General features: G+C 44.6%; 1 protein-coding gene across 7 annotated transcripts; it reads right to left on the reverse strand.

The window, feature by feature from the left end:
- Positions 1 to 3,850: 3,850 nt before the first annotated feature.
- On the reverse strand, positions 3,851 to 14,393 carry LOC114797802 (microtubule-associated protein RP/EB family member 1-like). 7 transcript variants are annotated; one of them, XM_028992909.1, is made up of 11 exons: positions 8,795 to 8,886; positions 7,223 to 7,337; positions 6,635 to 6,862; positions 6,468 to 6,538; positions 6,174 to 6,378; positions 5,887 to 6,000; positions 5,112 to 5,321; positions 4,919 to 5,014; positions 4,666 to 4,834; positions 4,483 to 4,579; positions 3,852 to 4,138 (listed from the first exon to the last, which is right to left on the reverse strand). In XM_028992909.1, exons 2-11 carry the CDS (start codon positions 7,277 to 7,279, stop codon positions 4,114 to 4,116), a joined length of 1,272 nt encoding a protein of 423 aa, XP_028848742.1. In that variant the 5' UTR covers positions 7,280 to 7,337; positions 8,795 to 8,886; the 3' UTR covers positions 3,852 to 4,113. The 7 variants fall into 7 exon arrangements, with proteins under 7 accessions (XP_028848746.1, XP_028848742.1, XP_028848743.1 ...); XM_028992910.1 differs by lacking the exon at positions 8,795 to 8,886 and adding an exon at positions 7,656 to 7,739; XM_028992908.1 differs by lacking the exon at positions 8,795 to 8,886 and adding an exon at positions 7,622 to 7,746 and having other exon boundaries at positions 3,853 to 4,138.
- Positions 14,394 to 14,473: the final 80 nt, after the last annotated feature.

The following is a 14,473-nucleotide window of genomic DNA, read 5'->3' on the forward strand; positions in this document are numbered from 1 at the left end:
AAAAAAAAAAAATTATAATTTGGAAAAAAAAAAAAAAAAATCTCTTCCTATAAAGAAAGAATGGAAGAGGTCCAGTGGACAGATGGGGTGAAGGAAAAAAAAAAAACAAAAAACGAGGAGACAGCAGCCCTCTCCGCACCCCAGATGAGCTAGAGGTGCGGTGAGGATGAGAAGGGCTTTGAGCAGCGTTGGGACGTGTGCTTTGTCAAAAGCTGTTGAGTAGGCACAAACTTCTTGTCTCAGATCAAGTGTTGCCTGTGGTGCTCGGCTTCGTTGTCGAACTTGGCGGCGGCGGCGATGGCTTTTGTCTTCTTTAGCTCGTTTCTGAAGGGTCTTTTTTTTTCCTCTTTGAAGCGCGAATCTTTGGTTTCGTTGTTTGGTCGTTTCGTTGTTTCCTCTCCTTTTGAAGTGAATTTTTTCCGTTTGTCGTTGCACCAGTTGCTCGATTTGGGATTTTCTTATGTTCTCTCCTTTGGAATTTGTTACTTCGATGTGATCTGAACTTGAAGTAGCAGTTTCAGGTGGTACAAAATTCAATTCTGTTTCACTTCATACTGTAAAACAGAGGAAGGGGATGCATTAATAAAGCAGTTTAGGCAGAATTCACTGCACATCAAAGAACCAAAACAAGATGAAATGAAAGGGGTTCCCTCCGTGTGTAACAAGCTCCATATTCTTTGTCTACAAGCCCCCCCCCCCCGCCATCTAAAAATACAGTTTCCTCAGCTGTTCCCTGCATGGCCCATAGAACCAGCTGACTGCACGCTGCCAGCACGGCGGATCAACAAGTCGCTGCACACATCCCAGGATATTTCTGGAGGCCGGCCCGGCATTTTTAAAGCAAAAGACTAGAACTGTACTCTTGACGTGTGACAACGGCGGAGCGTTTTCACCCCCTGACCAAACAACACGCTCAGATGCCAGAGCGCTGTTACGAGAACATCTGATACCCAATCTCACCGTGTCGCAACCACTATCACCAAACGCGGCTCCACAGGCATTCAAAACAAGGCCAAGGAATGGGGTCAAACTCACTTTGTGGGGGGGGGGAGTGGTAGTAGCCTAGTGGGTAAAACACTCGCCTGTGAACCAGAAGACCCGGGTTCAAATCCCACTTACTACCATTGTGTCCCTGAGCAAGACACTTAACCTTAAGTTGCTCCAGGGAGACTGTCCCTGTAAATACTGATTGTAAGTCGCTCTGGATAAGGGCGTCTGATAAATACTGTAAATGTAAAAAGGGGGTACTGAATTTACATCTGAAGATAAAACATTGATTAGTAATCAATATGTTCTAAATAAAGGATCACTCAAGTATGTGTTCAGAGATGACAAAGCCTAAAGCTTTCAACTTTAGGCGGAATGGGGCTTATTTGGGACCACGAAATTGTGGGGTGGTAGTAGCCTAGTGGGTAACAACGCACACCTATGAACCAGAAGACTCAGGTTCAAACCCCACTTACTGGTGTTCCATAGCAAGACACTTAATGCTAAGTTGCTCCAGGGGGGACTGTCCCTGTAACTACTGATTATAAGTCACTGTGGATAAGGGCGTCTGGTAAATGCTGTAAATCTCAGTTCCCGTTTCAATGCAAGAGGAGGGACATGTTCCTGGAAAGTGATGCGCTGCTTTTCGGGTCTCGTGATCTTCAGCTGCCCGTGACGCAGACAGAATAAGAGTCCCACAAAAGGGTTGCCAAAACGAGGGTTTTTATCACGCCAAATTTTCGGGGAAAAAAAAAAAAAAAAAAAAGAAAAAAAAAGAAAAAGAGAACATTTACGGAAATTGGTACGAATTTGTTTCCAGGATTAAATTCTCAAAGCAAAAGCAAACATGGTTAAAGGCTGGGACTGACGTCGCATCCGGAGAAGTACGTTTTTTTTTTCATATGTAAAATTTCCGCTTCTGCGTAACTGTATCGTTTACGACTAATAGCAAATAAAACTAGTAAAGAAAGACGCCAGTCTTTCTCCCTTTGGTTTTGGGGGAATGGACCTGGCAACTCCATAAACCAAGTCCACCCACTAAACACAGAAAGCGGGATTGGTCCATTTTAGTGCAGAGTAGTGTGGAAACATCCCCCTAAAACATTTAAAAATGGAAGAAAAAAAAAAATACCAGCAAAAACTCCTGAGGCGAAACAACAACAAAAAAAAAAGTCATTTTGTGAGTGTAAAACGTACTTTGAAACCATGCAGAATCTCGAACGCTCAACGTGGCTTTCTTGTCTTTCGTACCATAAATATATTTGCTCATTGAAAAGCGAAAACGACAAAAAAAAGGCTTGTGTGGTCTAACAAATTGCAAAGCTACTCCCGAAACAAAGCGTTCGTTGCCTCGAGTCGCGGGTAAAAACTGACGACGGTAAACCACAAAAGCTCGGAGAGCCACGCTAGCGTGCCCGGCCACGCCGTCCGCGCCAACCTGAGGCCTGCGCCCTTTCACTACAACGCGGCTCGCCGCCGGATAAATTAGCTACTCACACTCGCGTCCTTGTTTTCCGTTAGTAACGTTGCTGGTTTTTTTGTGAGTGACTCTGGCGAAAACACGGACGTTTGGGAGCAAAAAAGGGCGACAACCCAGAAGGAGCGAGGTGTCAGATTCGGGGGGGCCGGGACAACAAAGGAACGCGTCGCCGGACTCACACGTTTCCCAGCCCGGCGAGGACAACACGCCGCAGGACCCGACACGACAAAACTCGACACTCGCGGCGAAAGAGACCGAAAAAAAAAAAAAAACGCCTGGAGAGCCGAACGCGGCGCCCGGATTTCTGAGGCGGGGGGGGCCGCGAAAAATTCTGCCCCCACCCAGGCCGCGAGTTGGTCGGATTTAAAAAAAATAAAAAATAAACGTCACGGACGTCCTTGTGCGAGGCCGGACGAAACAAACTTGCACGACGACAAAGCCGAACGCAACATGCGGGGACGTGTTTGTGTCGAGCGGCCTAAACTCACCCCAACAGCTTTCAGCACTGTCACCAGCGCCGCCATAAGCAGCACGGCACATTACGTAGTGAGGGGAGCCGCGAGGTCTCGCGATATTTCGCGCACGGTCACGTGGTTTCGCGGGACTGGCCTGATCGCGATGTACAGTACAGACATACAGGTCAGGGCAGAAGTTTGGACTTTTAATCTCATTGTACGTGCGTACAGTGACAATAAGAGCCATTGTATTCTATTCTAACGACGACTACATACATTCATGCATTTCCTTGCAGTACAGTGTGCGCTTATTTAACCTTTTTTTCAGCGTTACTACAGAGGTTTAACTGCAATGCAAATGTTATCGAACGGTTCAAATAAACATGCAGATTAGATTACATTCAGTTTTACTGCCATTGCACATACTATAGGGAGCAGTGCATTGAAACTAAGTTAGTACTTCGAGACAGAAGTGCAAATTGCAGATACAGAAACGAACCTAACCGTTCTGTCCTTGTTTAATTCTACAAGCTGTGTGCTCGTTTGCACGGACTATCAGAACTGGTGAAATGTATTATTAGGGCCGTGAGGCGCGTAGTGATGGTTATAACCAGGAGCCCGAATCCAGTTCCGCGCTGCTCCCCCAGGGGGCGCCGTTTCTGTTTGACGTAAATCGGCGTAAACGGATGCGGAAACGTGGGCCGCCCGTCGGCGTGCAATGTGCGGCTGTCGAGTGTGAAACACGGATAAGAACATTAATAATAATAATAATAATAATAATTTTAAGAAAACCAACGGGCGCAAATGGAGCCTGTGTACGAGCGCTTCAGTTCCTTTAACTTCGAGGGCAATGCAGCTTTCCAGCGCGGACTGAAGAGCATTCAGGGCTCGGAGGGCAACGCGGACCATTTATTGCAAGTTAAGATATATTTTTATAACCGGTACGTAAAAATAAAATAAAAGCAACAACGATGCATCCGTCCGTGTTTCTACTGCGCTGACGGACCCGGCGCGTTTTCTCGTCAGGTTCGTGGAGCCGGTGGACCTCGACGGCTTCGTGCAGTGGACGGCTCGCCGCCGCGCCGAGGTCCGGTGCCCGTCAGCGGAGCCTCTCTCCTTCGCCGAGGTCTTCCGCCGGGTCCAGGCGGGCGAGGAGGTCCCAGGGCTCCAGGAGCTGGACGTCCGACCCTGTCACAGTGCGCCCACCGTGTCGCGCCTGTCCAGGGTGTCGAAGCCCTGGGAGAAGGGCAGCGGTGTCTCCTGATCAGCTCACTTTCGAGACACTGGAACGCACTTTTTGCCACTTGCACAAATCACTTTGCTTATCCATACGCAGTTTTGTTCTACGAATCATCTTTTAAAAAATGATTTACCATTTCTTTGAAACAAGAGCACAAAACGCTGCTGAGATAATAAAAGAGAGGGAAGTGTCACGGAATCCACCTGTATTTACTGGGTTAATAGAGAATGAAATATGCATTTGGAAACAAACACTGGATTTGCCCTCACAGCAAATGAACCTGGGCATACGTAAAAGATCACAAAGCTGAATTGTGCCACCTCAAGCGGGACCGATTTCCATTTTTGAGACCCTCGGGAAGTCTTCTGGACAGGGTGTCAGGCTCGTACAAGCACCACCTGTCCGTCCCAAAAGTGCCTGTCGATGGACAAGGTCACAGTAGCACCACGTCAAACTGTGATGGCACACCTCAATAATAATAGGCTTAAATCAGTATCATTTACCAACGTATTCGCCAGCGATGGTCCACAGACGAACGCTGCAGTCCACGCCTGCTGTGACAATGAGCTGGAAGCTCTCAACTACCTCCAGATGGACAACGGCATTAAGATGGCCCTGCCACGAGTTCAGGAGGTTCGGGGGTTTGAGGAGTACTCTCCGGTTACTAGCCACCTGATGCAAAATGATTCATAATAAACACACCGGCAGCAAAGTAATGCAGAAGAAACACTTGTTAGCCTGGGCGTGTCGGCTCACATCTTCATCCACGTCACGTCTGCCGGGACCTTGGCATTTGAAAGGGGCGGCTTCATCACTCCGCATGTGGTAACAGTATTTTCTGATATCCCACAGCTGCCCGGGGCATGCATGTAAGGAGAAGTAAGAGAAACGTCACAAATCCCAACAAAACCGGTTCATATTCAGTTTCTTCCCTCAACTTGCGCGTTACCGCCACGTATCCGTGGCTGTCACCGGTCAGAAGGGTATGATCGCGGGAGTCGGTGGTCATGGAGGAAACCGTCGACCCTTCCTTCTGGTGGAACCAACCCAACAGGCCTCCTTCAGGATGGACAGAGTGGGCGTAGGTGTAGCCATTGGCGGCACTGACGAGCAGAATGGCGGTATCCGGCCGGTTCTCACGACTGCTGAGAAACAGAACCTGGTGAAGACAAGAGAGCAATACAGGGGCTCAATACTAATATGAGAAAATATGACAGTGGTATTTGGCCCCTGAGTTCCATGATGACTGAAGTTAATTTCGCAGAAGAGTGAATAGTCACAATTAATGTTTATTACTTAAATACAGACTAAAAATTCCCTGACTTTTCCATGACTTTCACTGACCAAAAAGCAGAATTTCCATGACCTCCCGTATGAAGAAATGTCCAATATAACGTTTGGGTGCTGAGCAGAGAAGGGCGTTTAAAGGCGTTATAGAATTCGAGACTGCATTTATGTCATTGTTTTAGAATATCGCCAGCTTGGAGAGTTGAATGGAACAAACCAAATCCATCTCTGACATCCTCTACATGCATCTTTTATTTTATCATTTTGGGTGAGCCAAAATGATAAAATATCTTAAAATTTGGTTATCGGGTGGTTAATAGCTATCGATATATGCTATTAACCAAATTCCCTGATAATTCCCTGACTTTCCCTGGCTGGAAATGCCTCTACTGAAACTCCCTGACCCGTGGGAACCCTGAAATAAATAATTAGAATGCCTTTTCCACAGCCAGCCTGGCCTTTTGCGGTTCCTCGGAGATGCCACGCTGTCCTGGGTTCCGCGGTTTTTGGTATGTAGTCTTCGAGGGGTCTTTCACTTCGTCATGTTTCCTCTGCACGTAATGAAATAAACAGATAAGTGACTGTATTTGTGTGTATAAAATGCATATTTTTCCCCCAGCAGACCAGGGACCCCTGATCTGTATTCAGGACTTTCAAATTCATTTAGCTTCAGCCATGGCTTGCAGCGGTGAAGAACCTTTAGCAAATCAGCCCCCTAAGTCACCTGAACGGGCGTCCAGGGCAGCGGGTTCTCTCCGACATTAAACTGGCAGATGGCACAGCCAGAGTCCAAGTTCCACACGATGACGTCGCCACTGCGCGAAGCGGTCGCCAGCATCTTGTTTGCATAAGCACACATCGCGTGGATCTCCTCGGCGTGGTGCCGTTTCCACACACGGTAGACAACGTCATTGTCCCCCTTAGGTTCACTGGTGGACACAAATTGTACAGACAAGTAGAGTGCAAATATAAAGACCATCATTCGATGGCCGGGACGGAAAGGCCGAAGAACACTTACAAGTACTGCGTGACCTGCTTACTCCAGCCAGAGACATACGCCCTCTGGTTATTATGGTGGATCCCGGTGACCTATGACAACATATGCAAATTAAGCACATTGCACCAGGGTTTCCCAGGCACCAGCAACACTGTTGACGGAAGACTCGTCTCTCCAGAGCGACACACCTTGCTCTCCTGCACGGTGGGCAGCTCTGTGAGCAGCGTCCCATTGGTGAAGTCCCAGAAGCGCAGCGCGCCGTCTTCGGACCCGGTGATGAGGCGTTGCTCGGTCCCGTCAAAGGCCATGGCCGTCAACTTCACCGCCTGCTCCCCATGAGCCTGGAACTGTTGGACTTTCTGTCCGTTCATGATGTCCCACACGCTCACTGTGCCGCCATGACATCCACTCACGACCTAGGCCGCGCCCGTACAAAAGGAAAGGGGTGAACACAAAAAAACCCCACTCTTATCATGAAATTTAACCAGTTTTTAAAGCATTCATCAAAACAACCACCTCTTTATGACATATGTAATATGTCAAGCATTGATTTACCTAAAATTACTGCAGAATTTCATTTTCATGAAACAATGACATGATGCGTGTAGAAGAAGAGACATTGTTCTCCATCTGTAGGCCTTTACTTGCAGGAGATCATCACGCATTATGGCCACCTATTTCACCTTTTCCGCCATTGGGACGTGTCCTTCCTCCTTGGTCTTTGTATGTTTAGAACCAGTCGTGGTTCTCTTCCACAGCTCTGGTGTCACACCCACCTGTCTGAACGTGGAGTTGTACAGGGCTGCACAGGGTGGCCACTCGTGCGACGCCATCGGCTGATCATGTTCTCCGACATGCCCCAAACAACCGCGTCTTGGCTCGAGTGCGCCCCTTCCGTCCGAAGCACAAAATGAGAACGTTACAAAAGCAACTGTTGAGCCATGATCCTAACTTTTAATGTTAAATCCCACTACTCTGACTTATAATAATATGAATTATTGGTCGCGTAAAGCCTCGACGCTGTTTGCGCGGATATCATGGCGGTTGGCTGCGGCCGTAGCTCCAGATAGTGAGACCTTCCCGGACGAAACGTCGAAATCTTAATGGAATTGCCGTAGTTGTGAGTAATGTGGGCCTAAGCAGGAAGTTTCTAATGCAAACGAATATGAACTTACACCTCGACCGAATGGTGGTTCGGGCAACTTATACCTCGACCGAATATAAACAGCACCTTGCCGATCGCCGGCGAAACACGTCACCCTTTCCCAGAGCCAATCAGCTCGCCAATCGCGACATCTATCGGTACAACGCGGAACTACACGTAGCCCCGGCCACCGGTTGCCATATCCGCTAAATATAAGCGACCCCCCGGCGAGGTTTAGTCTCTACTAAACAAGGAACTTTATAATGACTGATCACTTGCGCAAATGTGCGAATACAAATGTTTTTCTGGTTTAAATATCCTGCATATAGTGTGGGGGTGTTAATCACATAAACATGTTAATTACATTTACATAGATGTTGTTGTTGAATGTGCAAACGCTATATCAATAACTATCCCTTCTCGAGATTTGAAAATAGCAAGTGGCTTCTGGAGTGGATATGGAAATGCTACAGCCCCTTCTCATGGCCTCTCATTGTTGCCATGTTCTCTTTTTATAATCGAATTTCCAGTTACTTGTTTGCTAATGATGGCTCTGCATGATGAACTTGGTCTGGCCAAATCTGTGCAAAACATTGAGTTACATAAACATATAGCTCCAGCCTCACAGAAATTGCACTAAAAAATCCTGAAAGGAGGTCAAAGCTGATGCACACTCTGCATTTTCTCTGTGCTACTATCAGTTAAATTCAACATTGGATTGGACCCATTTATTATATTTCAACACACATGGTGTTGTATTGCTCTGCTTGGTAATCAAGAGGAAGCACAGCCCACATTTCCGGTCACAAGAGACTAAAAAAGAGGAACCGTTACACAGACCTACACACTGAGCCACAAAAACTGATCATAATGCGTTGGGGGGAAAACCACACACGGCAAATACAAATGACAGCTGATGCACAACAGCTGAAAAACAATTTATTAGAGCGCTCACAAAAACTTTGCAAAGTGACACCCTTACAGGTGACATAGATGATCAGAAGACATGCCAATTCAGAATGTTAAAAGATCAAAAAAGGCTTGAAAGGTAGATTTCACATTTTGAATACAGTTGTGCAACAATGCATTCACCACAATATGTGAAAATGTGGACACAACTGCAAAAGTGCTAAGTTAATAAGACAAAAATGTCCAAAAAGCCAAAAAAATCAAGCAGCAAAGAATAACGATCTGGCCTTTTTACTTTTTAGATGTATGGTAAATCGTGAAGTTTGTCGGATTCAGTCAAAATTCTTCTGGTTCAACCATATCACCTTCAGGAACAACAAATCCTTCCTTTAAAAAAAAAAGAAAAAATCAGGTCAATCCTAAAAATTGGTGGTCAATGTTAAACTAATAAATTTACTCACATCTGTGGCATACAGAATATCCAATATCCTTTGAAGAACAGGGTCACTCGTTTCTTCTTGTTCCTGACATATGAGCTCAATGTTCCTCAGTTTGGAAAAATAGAAATCCCTCTCTTTCTCCAGGTCCTGAACGCTGGTCCTCAGCATACTAACCTAATATGGAGGTATTAAAGGTCCCCTATTATGAAATTTCACAATGTGATTTATTTATTTATTTTTTAACATTAATACGAGTTCCCCTAGCCTGTCTATGTTCCTGTAGTAGCTACAAATGGTGATAGGTGTAAAGAGTGCTTTGGTCATACTGCTTTGCCGTTCACAGAGCTGCAGCTCATACGGTCGGATCTGGAATTTGTCCCCTTATGTCTACAAAAGGGGAAAGGTTCCCTCCTGTTTCTCATGCTTTGTCCGCCCAGAGAATTTCCCACCCCTCCCCTAAAACATTTTCTTCATGGCTTCCAAACGTGTGAAGCATTGTAGTTGCTCGCTGATTGGATTAGCACATATGTAGCTATATGTGATTTTGAAAAGAGACTTCCGATACAGTATTAGAGGAACACTAACACCGATATAAAAGCAAGTCAAATTTCATAATAGGGGGAAATCTTCCTTTATGCAGGAAGCTTCAGATTCCCAATCAACCAAACACCACACAGCTACAGACTATCGGTTGTAAAATACAACAATCGAACCTCTTGGTTGAGTTCTTCTAGCCCTGGGTCCTTGTTGCCTGGCGCGGTTGTACGGCTACATGCAGTTGAGGCCCTTGATGCTCGCTGAGGAGCTGGAATCCAAAAAAAAGGAATTACCCATATTAATGCAAACGCTCAAACAAGAATGTTTCAAAGATAATTGGCTCTTTGGTCAGGCTTGAATTGTTTTTCACCTTGCAACATGCAGGTCTACATGCACAGAGAACAAAATTAAACCAGCAACACCCAACCTCAGTGCCATCTATACCAGTCACTTTTTTCAAGTCCAAGTCAAGTATCAAATGACAAAAATGAACGTTCTGCAGATAATAGTGCACTGGCGTATGTTTTTTGATTAAAAGCATGTACTGTACTATATCATCTATTATTATATACAGTTTCAAAATAGATCAGAATATGCACTTCAGAGTGCTGGGAACATGTAAATAAATTTACTTGCTTGGCTAATAATATTTTCATTTATATAAAAATGACAAGATGTTGGAAAGAAAGCTGCTGTTTCATGTTAACTGCATTGCTCCAATATTGTTTAGACCATATTGCATTTTTGCAGTAGACTATGCTATTTTGTACAGAGCCTGGGAGGGTTCAGGTTAGTGAATATTCGACTCAGAGGGCGCTGAGAATGCTCATTCAAACAACTGACTCTTTACAGGCAGCATACAGTGCCATTTGACATCTATTCACTAACAGCATTAGCTAGCAAAATAATAAATTGTTTTACCAATACCATTTGAATATCCGCCATATGCTTCCTTTGTGTGAAGAAACTTCAAGTTGCATGACACATAACTATGTTCTAAGCATAAAGCTTAGATGTACTGCATTGCATCCGTCTCCATAGGCAGGAAATATGGAGCCCTGGGAGGATGGGCACGCAATATCCTGGGCAACATATAACACAGCTGAACAGAGTTTTTAGGAGACCAGGTGGACTCATTACTCCTATGCGTTAAGTAAGGGACGCCAGTACTTACAGGTAAAGTAAGAACTATTAAATTAAAATGGTAACTTTGGAAGGAAAAAAAAAATGAAGCTCTAATCTACATGCCTATCCTCTACATGACCCATCTGTTTCCGTTGTTGAGCCGGCATAATTTATACTGACTCCAAACTCTTTACAAGAGGCTGTTCGCTTGTTAGCTGCCTGTGTGTAGGTTCTATAACCAAATGCGATAACAAATGGCACAGGTGAACTTGCAGTCAGCATAATTGTTGATCTGAAATCTGTGTCTGCGCACATGCATGACGTTGGGCATATTATCAGGAATGGAAAATCAGTGTGTCTGCTATAGTAATGTACTTTTATCCCCCCCGTAGTCGCCAATGTGCTCTCGTGAGAGTGGGGGTTGGCGTTCTGAATATTTATATATATATATATATATATATATATATATATATATATATATATATATATATATATATATATATATATATATATATATAATTTAAAAAAAAAATATTCAGAATATATATATATTTTTTTTTTTTGCATGTGCCTTCCACTCAGTTACATAAAATAATTCCATGAAATGAACATTGTGAGTTTTGACCTGCACGGAACAACATCCAACTCAGACTCGAGTCACAAGTCATTCAGTGCGACTGGAGTCCCCATCTCTGCTCTATACACGCATTTTATATCTGCAGATAATAACAGGGAATGTGGGTGTGAACAGTTACATTATTAACAGGTAGAATTGTCCCAATTTCATTCCAGAAAGGCAATGGTGTGGTGTCCAGGACATACTGTCCAGACAACCATCCTGTAGCTATTATGAATCACAAATGGCTGAAAAATGACAGCATAGTGGTATATATGGGCGAACGGGTTACTGTTCATCTACACCCCAGCAATACTGAACTACTCAGCCCATGCTTATTCCTCAGCACAACATTTCACTGGACAATCTCCCTTGGAGGGTTTGTCCATCTTTAACACAAACTATGCAAAAACTTGTCCAATCTGTGGTCCTCTCAAAACTGGACTACCGTAACTCACTGGCTGGTCTGCCTCTTAACTTTTGCAGTTGATGCAGAACGCTGAAACATGACTTTTTTTTTTTTTTTTTTTTTTAACTTTCCCAAATTCTCCCGCACCACTCCATGCCTACCTTACCTCCACTGGTGTCCTGTAGCTGCCTACATCAGATTCAAAATGCCAATACATTTTACATTTACAGCATTTATCAGACGCCCTTATCCAGAGCGACTTACAATCAGTAGTAACAGGGACAGTCTCCCTGGAGCAATTTTTAGGGTTAAGTGTCTTGCTCAGGGACACAATGGTAGTAAGTGGGATTCGAACCCGGGTCTTCTGGTTCATAGGCGAGTGCGTTACCCACTAGGCTACTACCACCCAAAGCCAAGGAAAGGTCAGCACCCTCCTACCTCAGATCTCTCATTACTCCTCGCTCTGCACCTCAATCCTCCAATCTTCCAGCACTGCCATCTCTCAAGGTATTCATCTAGACTCTTCTCTGTCTTGGCTCCTAGGTGGTGGAATGAAATTCCACTAGATGTTTGAACCACGGAGTCACTAAAGGATCTTCAAATGCAAACTAAAAACCTTCCTGTTTGGAAAATGCCTCAATTAAAAAGGCCTCTTATGGCTTAAAAAAAGGCTCTGGATAAGAGCATCTGCAAAATGCAAATGTTGAGTTACTGTTAGAAATGTGGTGCAGAAGAGGCACCTGCATTCTTTACTTTTACTTTTACTTTACTTTATTTGGCAGACGCTTTTATCCAAAGCGACTTACAATGGGAAGACACCAGCAATTCTCGTTCGATTTCTATAGAATATCAAGTATACAAACTAAGAGCCCTGATAAGGCTTAGACTTGTCATTGAAGAACATGCTCGGAGAGTGTTGGGTGCTAGACTAAGAAAAATTATAATGTATTTATACATTTTGTATTTATTTGTTAAATGTGTATGCATGTGTATGTGTTAAATTTGTCTGTAATATTTTTGGAATAAGAGGGTTTTCACCTTCTTCTTAAAAGTGGTGATAGTCTCAGCTAGTCGTGTGGAGGAGGGTAGGTTGTTCCACCAGCCAGGGACAACAACGGAGAACAGACATGATTGGAATCGGAGACCCCGTGAAGAAGGAATTTCATGACTGTACCGCAGTTGTAGATCTCTGAAGGCATGCTGACTTATGATGAGTGACTGCCATGTTAAACGACTTTCATCCTGAACTTTTCCAATAGTCAGAAGAGGGTGAAGTGGCCTATTCAGGCCTGGGGTCAGAGCTTTTGCAACATTCAATCAAGTTGACCCCAAAACCACGACCGACCCCCACATGACAAGTGAGCCAGCAAAAAGCCACGGTGTGGTACAGACAAGAAAAGCCCAACCCAGTCTTACCAACAGGGGCTGTGGGTTTGGATCCACTCATGATACGTCCTTCTAAACAAAAGAAGCATGTCAAGTTTGATTAGTAAAGAAATAATTTCAGGTTTTTCTTTTGTTATATGTTAGCTGCATCTAAACCCACCGGTGGAAGGTTTCTTTGGCTTGCTGGTCGTCACTGTGGTCTGAACTGGTGACAATGTAGTCTCCTGACACTGGCGGGCAGCCACTGGGTCATACTCCTTGCCATCATAGTTGGCATCAAAGAACTTCTTGAACCACTGGACAAATTCGAAGTTGTCCTGGAACTTGCCTTTGATGAGCTTATCCACAGGAATGATCTAGAAAGTCCAGAGGTTTGATTTTAGGACTCATCCGGCAACTCAGCTTTGGAAAGCTGGCCGCCACCACAACTCACTTTGTCGACCCCCATCTTCTTGAAGCTGGCTTGCAGAAGTTTGAAATTGTGGATGTACTCGTGCTCAAGCTTGGCCGCGAACTTGACTCTCTTCAGCGGGATGCACATGGGAAACAGCATGTCCATGAACTGACAGTACGCAGTACCTGCGCCACACGAACTCGGGTTAGTGTATAAGTAGCCAAAGGGAGAAAAAATAATTCTAATAATAATTGCAGAAAAAGTCTGTATGTCATTTCCACCATAATATTGCGGGTGGGGGGGAAAAAAAAGAAAAGAAAAGTACAAAAAAAGAAGATGCCAACTAACGCCAACCTGAACACAACTGCTCGATCTTGGCGTGGTGCAGCTGCAGGGACTCGTTGATCCAGGACAGCATGTCATGGCGGCTCAGGTTGTCAGAAGTCACCGACGTCGAGTAGACGTTGACGGCCATCTCCGGGTAACTGGGTGGCAAATCGAGCGCGATTTACAAAGGCGACCTGTCCAAACTCCAGACCCGTCGCATAGAACTGCATGGCTGGCTAAACGCAATTTGGGGAAGCGGCTTGGCCAAGAGATCGATTCGTTGCTTGATTAAAATGTTAAACGTGAATCGTTGCAAATTTAATTCACAGCGACCAATTCAACACCAGATGAAAAAAACATTGCGATAGATAAAATATTTCCTTCAGACTGAGAATTTTTTACGTACGTGTAACGCTGGGAATAAACTATAAGTATCTATACAAGTTTACAATTTAATTCAGTGCTAGTTATCCTAACTATTTTAGGTAGTTCAGTAACATTAACTAGCTCATTCAAAGATTGTGTGCCACAAAACGACCAACTAACCTTAATGAATTAATGAGCTGTAAAATAAAATATCTAAACCAGTTCCACAAAGTTCAGCCAAAGTTTCAGGGGATTTTGTAAAACGTGAACCCTTCTCACCGTGGTGCGGGCGTCGCTTCCCCCTTTTTTGCATTCAAGGACGACGCCCAGTTACGCCTCCACTCATAGGCGCGTCTAGGGATTGGCCAGCGCAG

This window comes from Denticeps clupeoides, chromosome 10, assembly GCF_900700375.1.
Source record: "Denticeps clupeoides chromosome 10, fDenClu1.1, whole genome shotgun sequence".
Taxonomy (NCBI): Eukaryota; Metazoa; Chordata; class Actinopteri; order Clupeiformes; family Denticipitidae; genus Denticeps; species Denticeps clupeoides.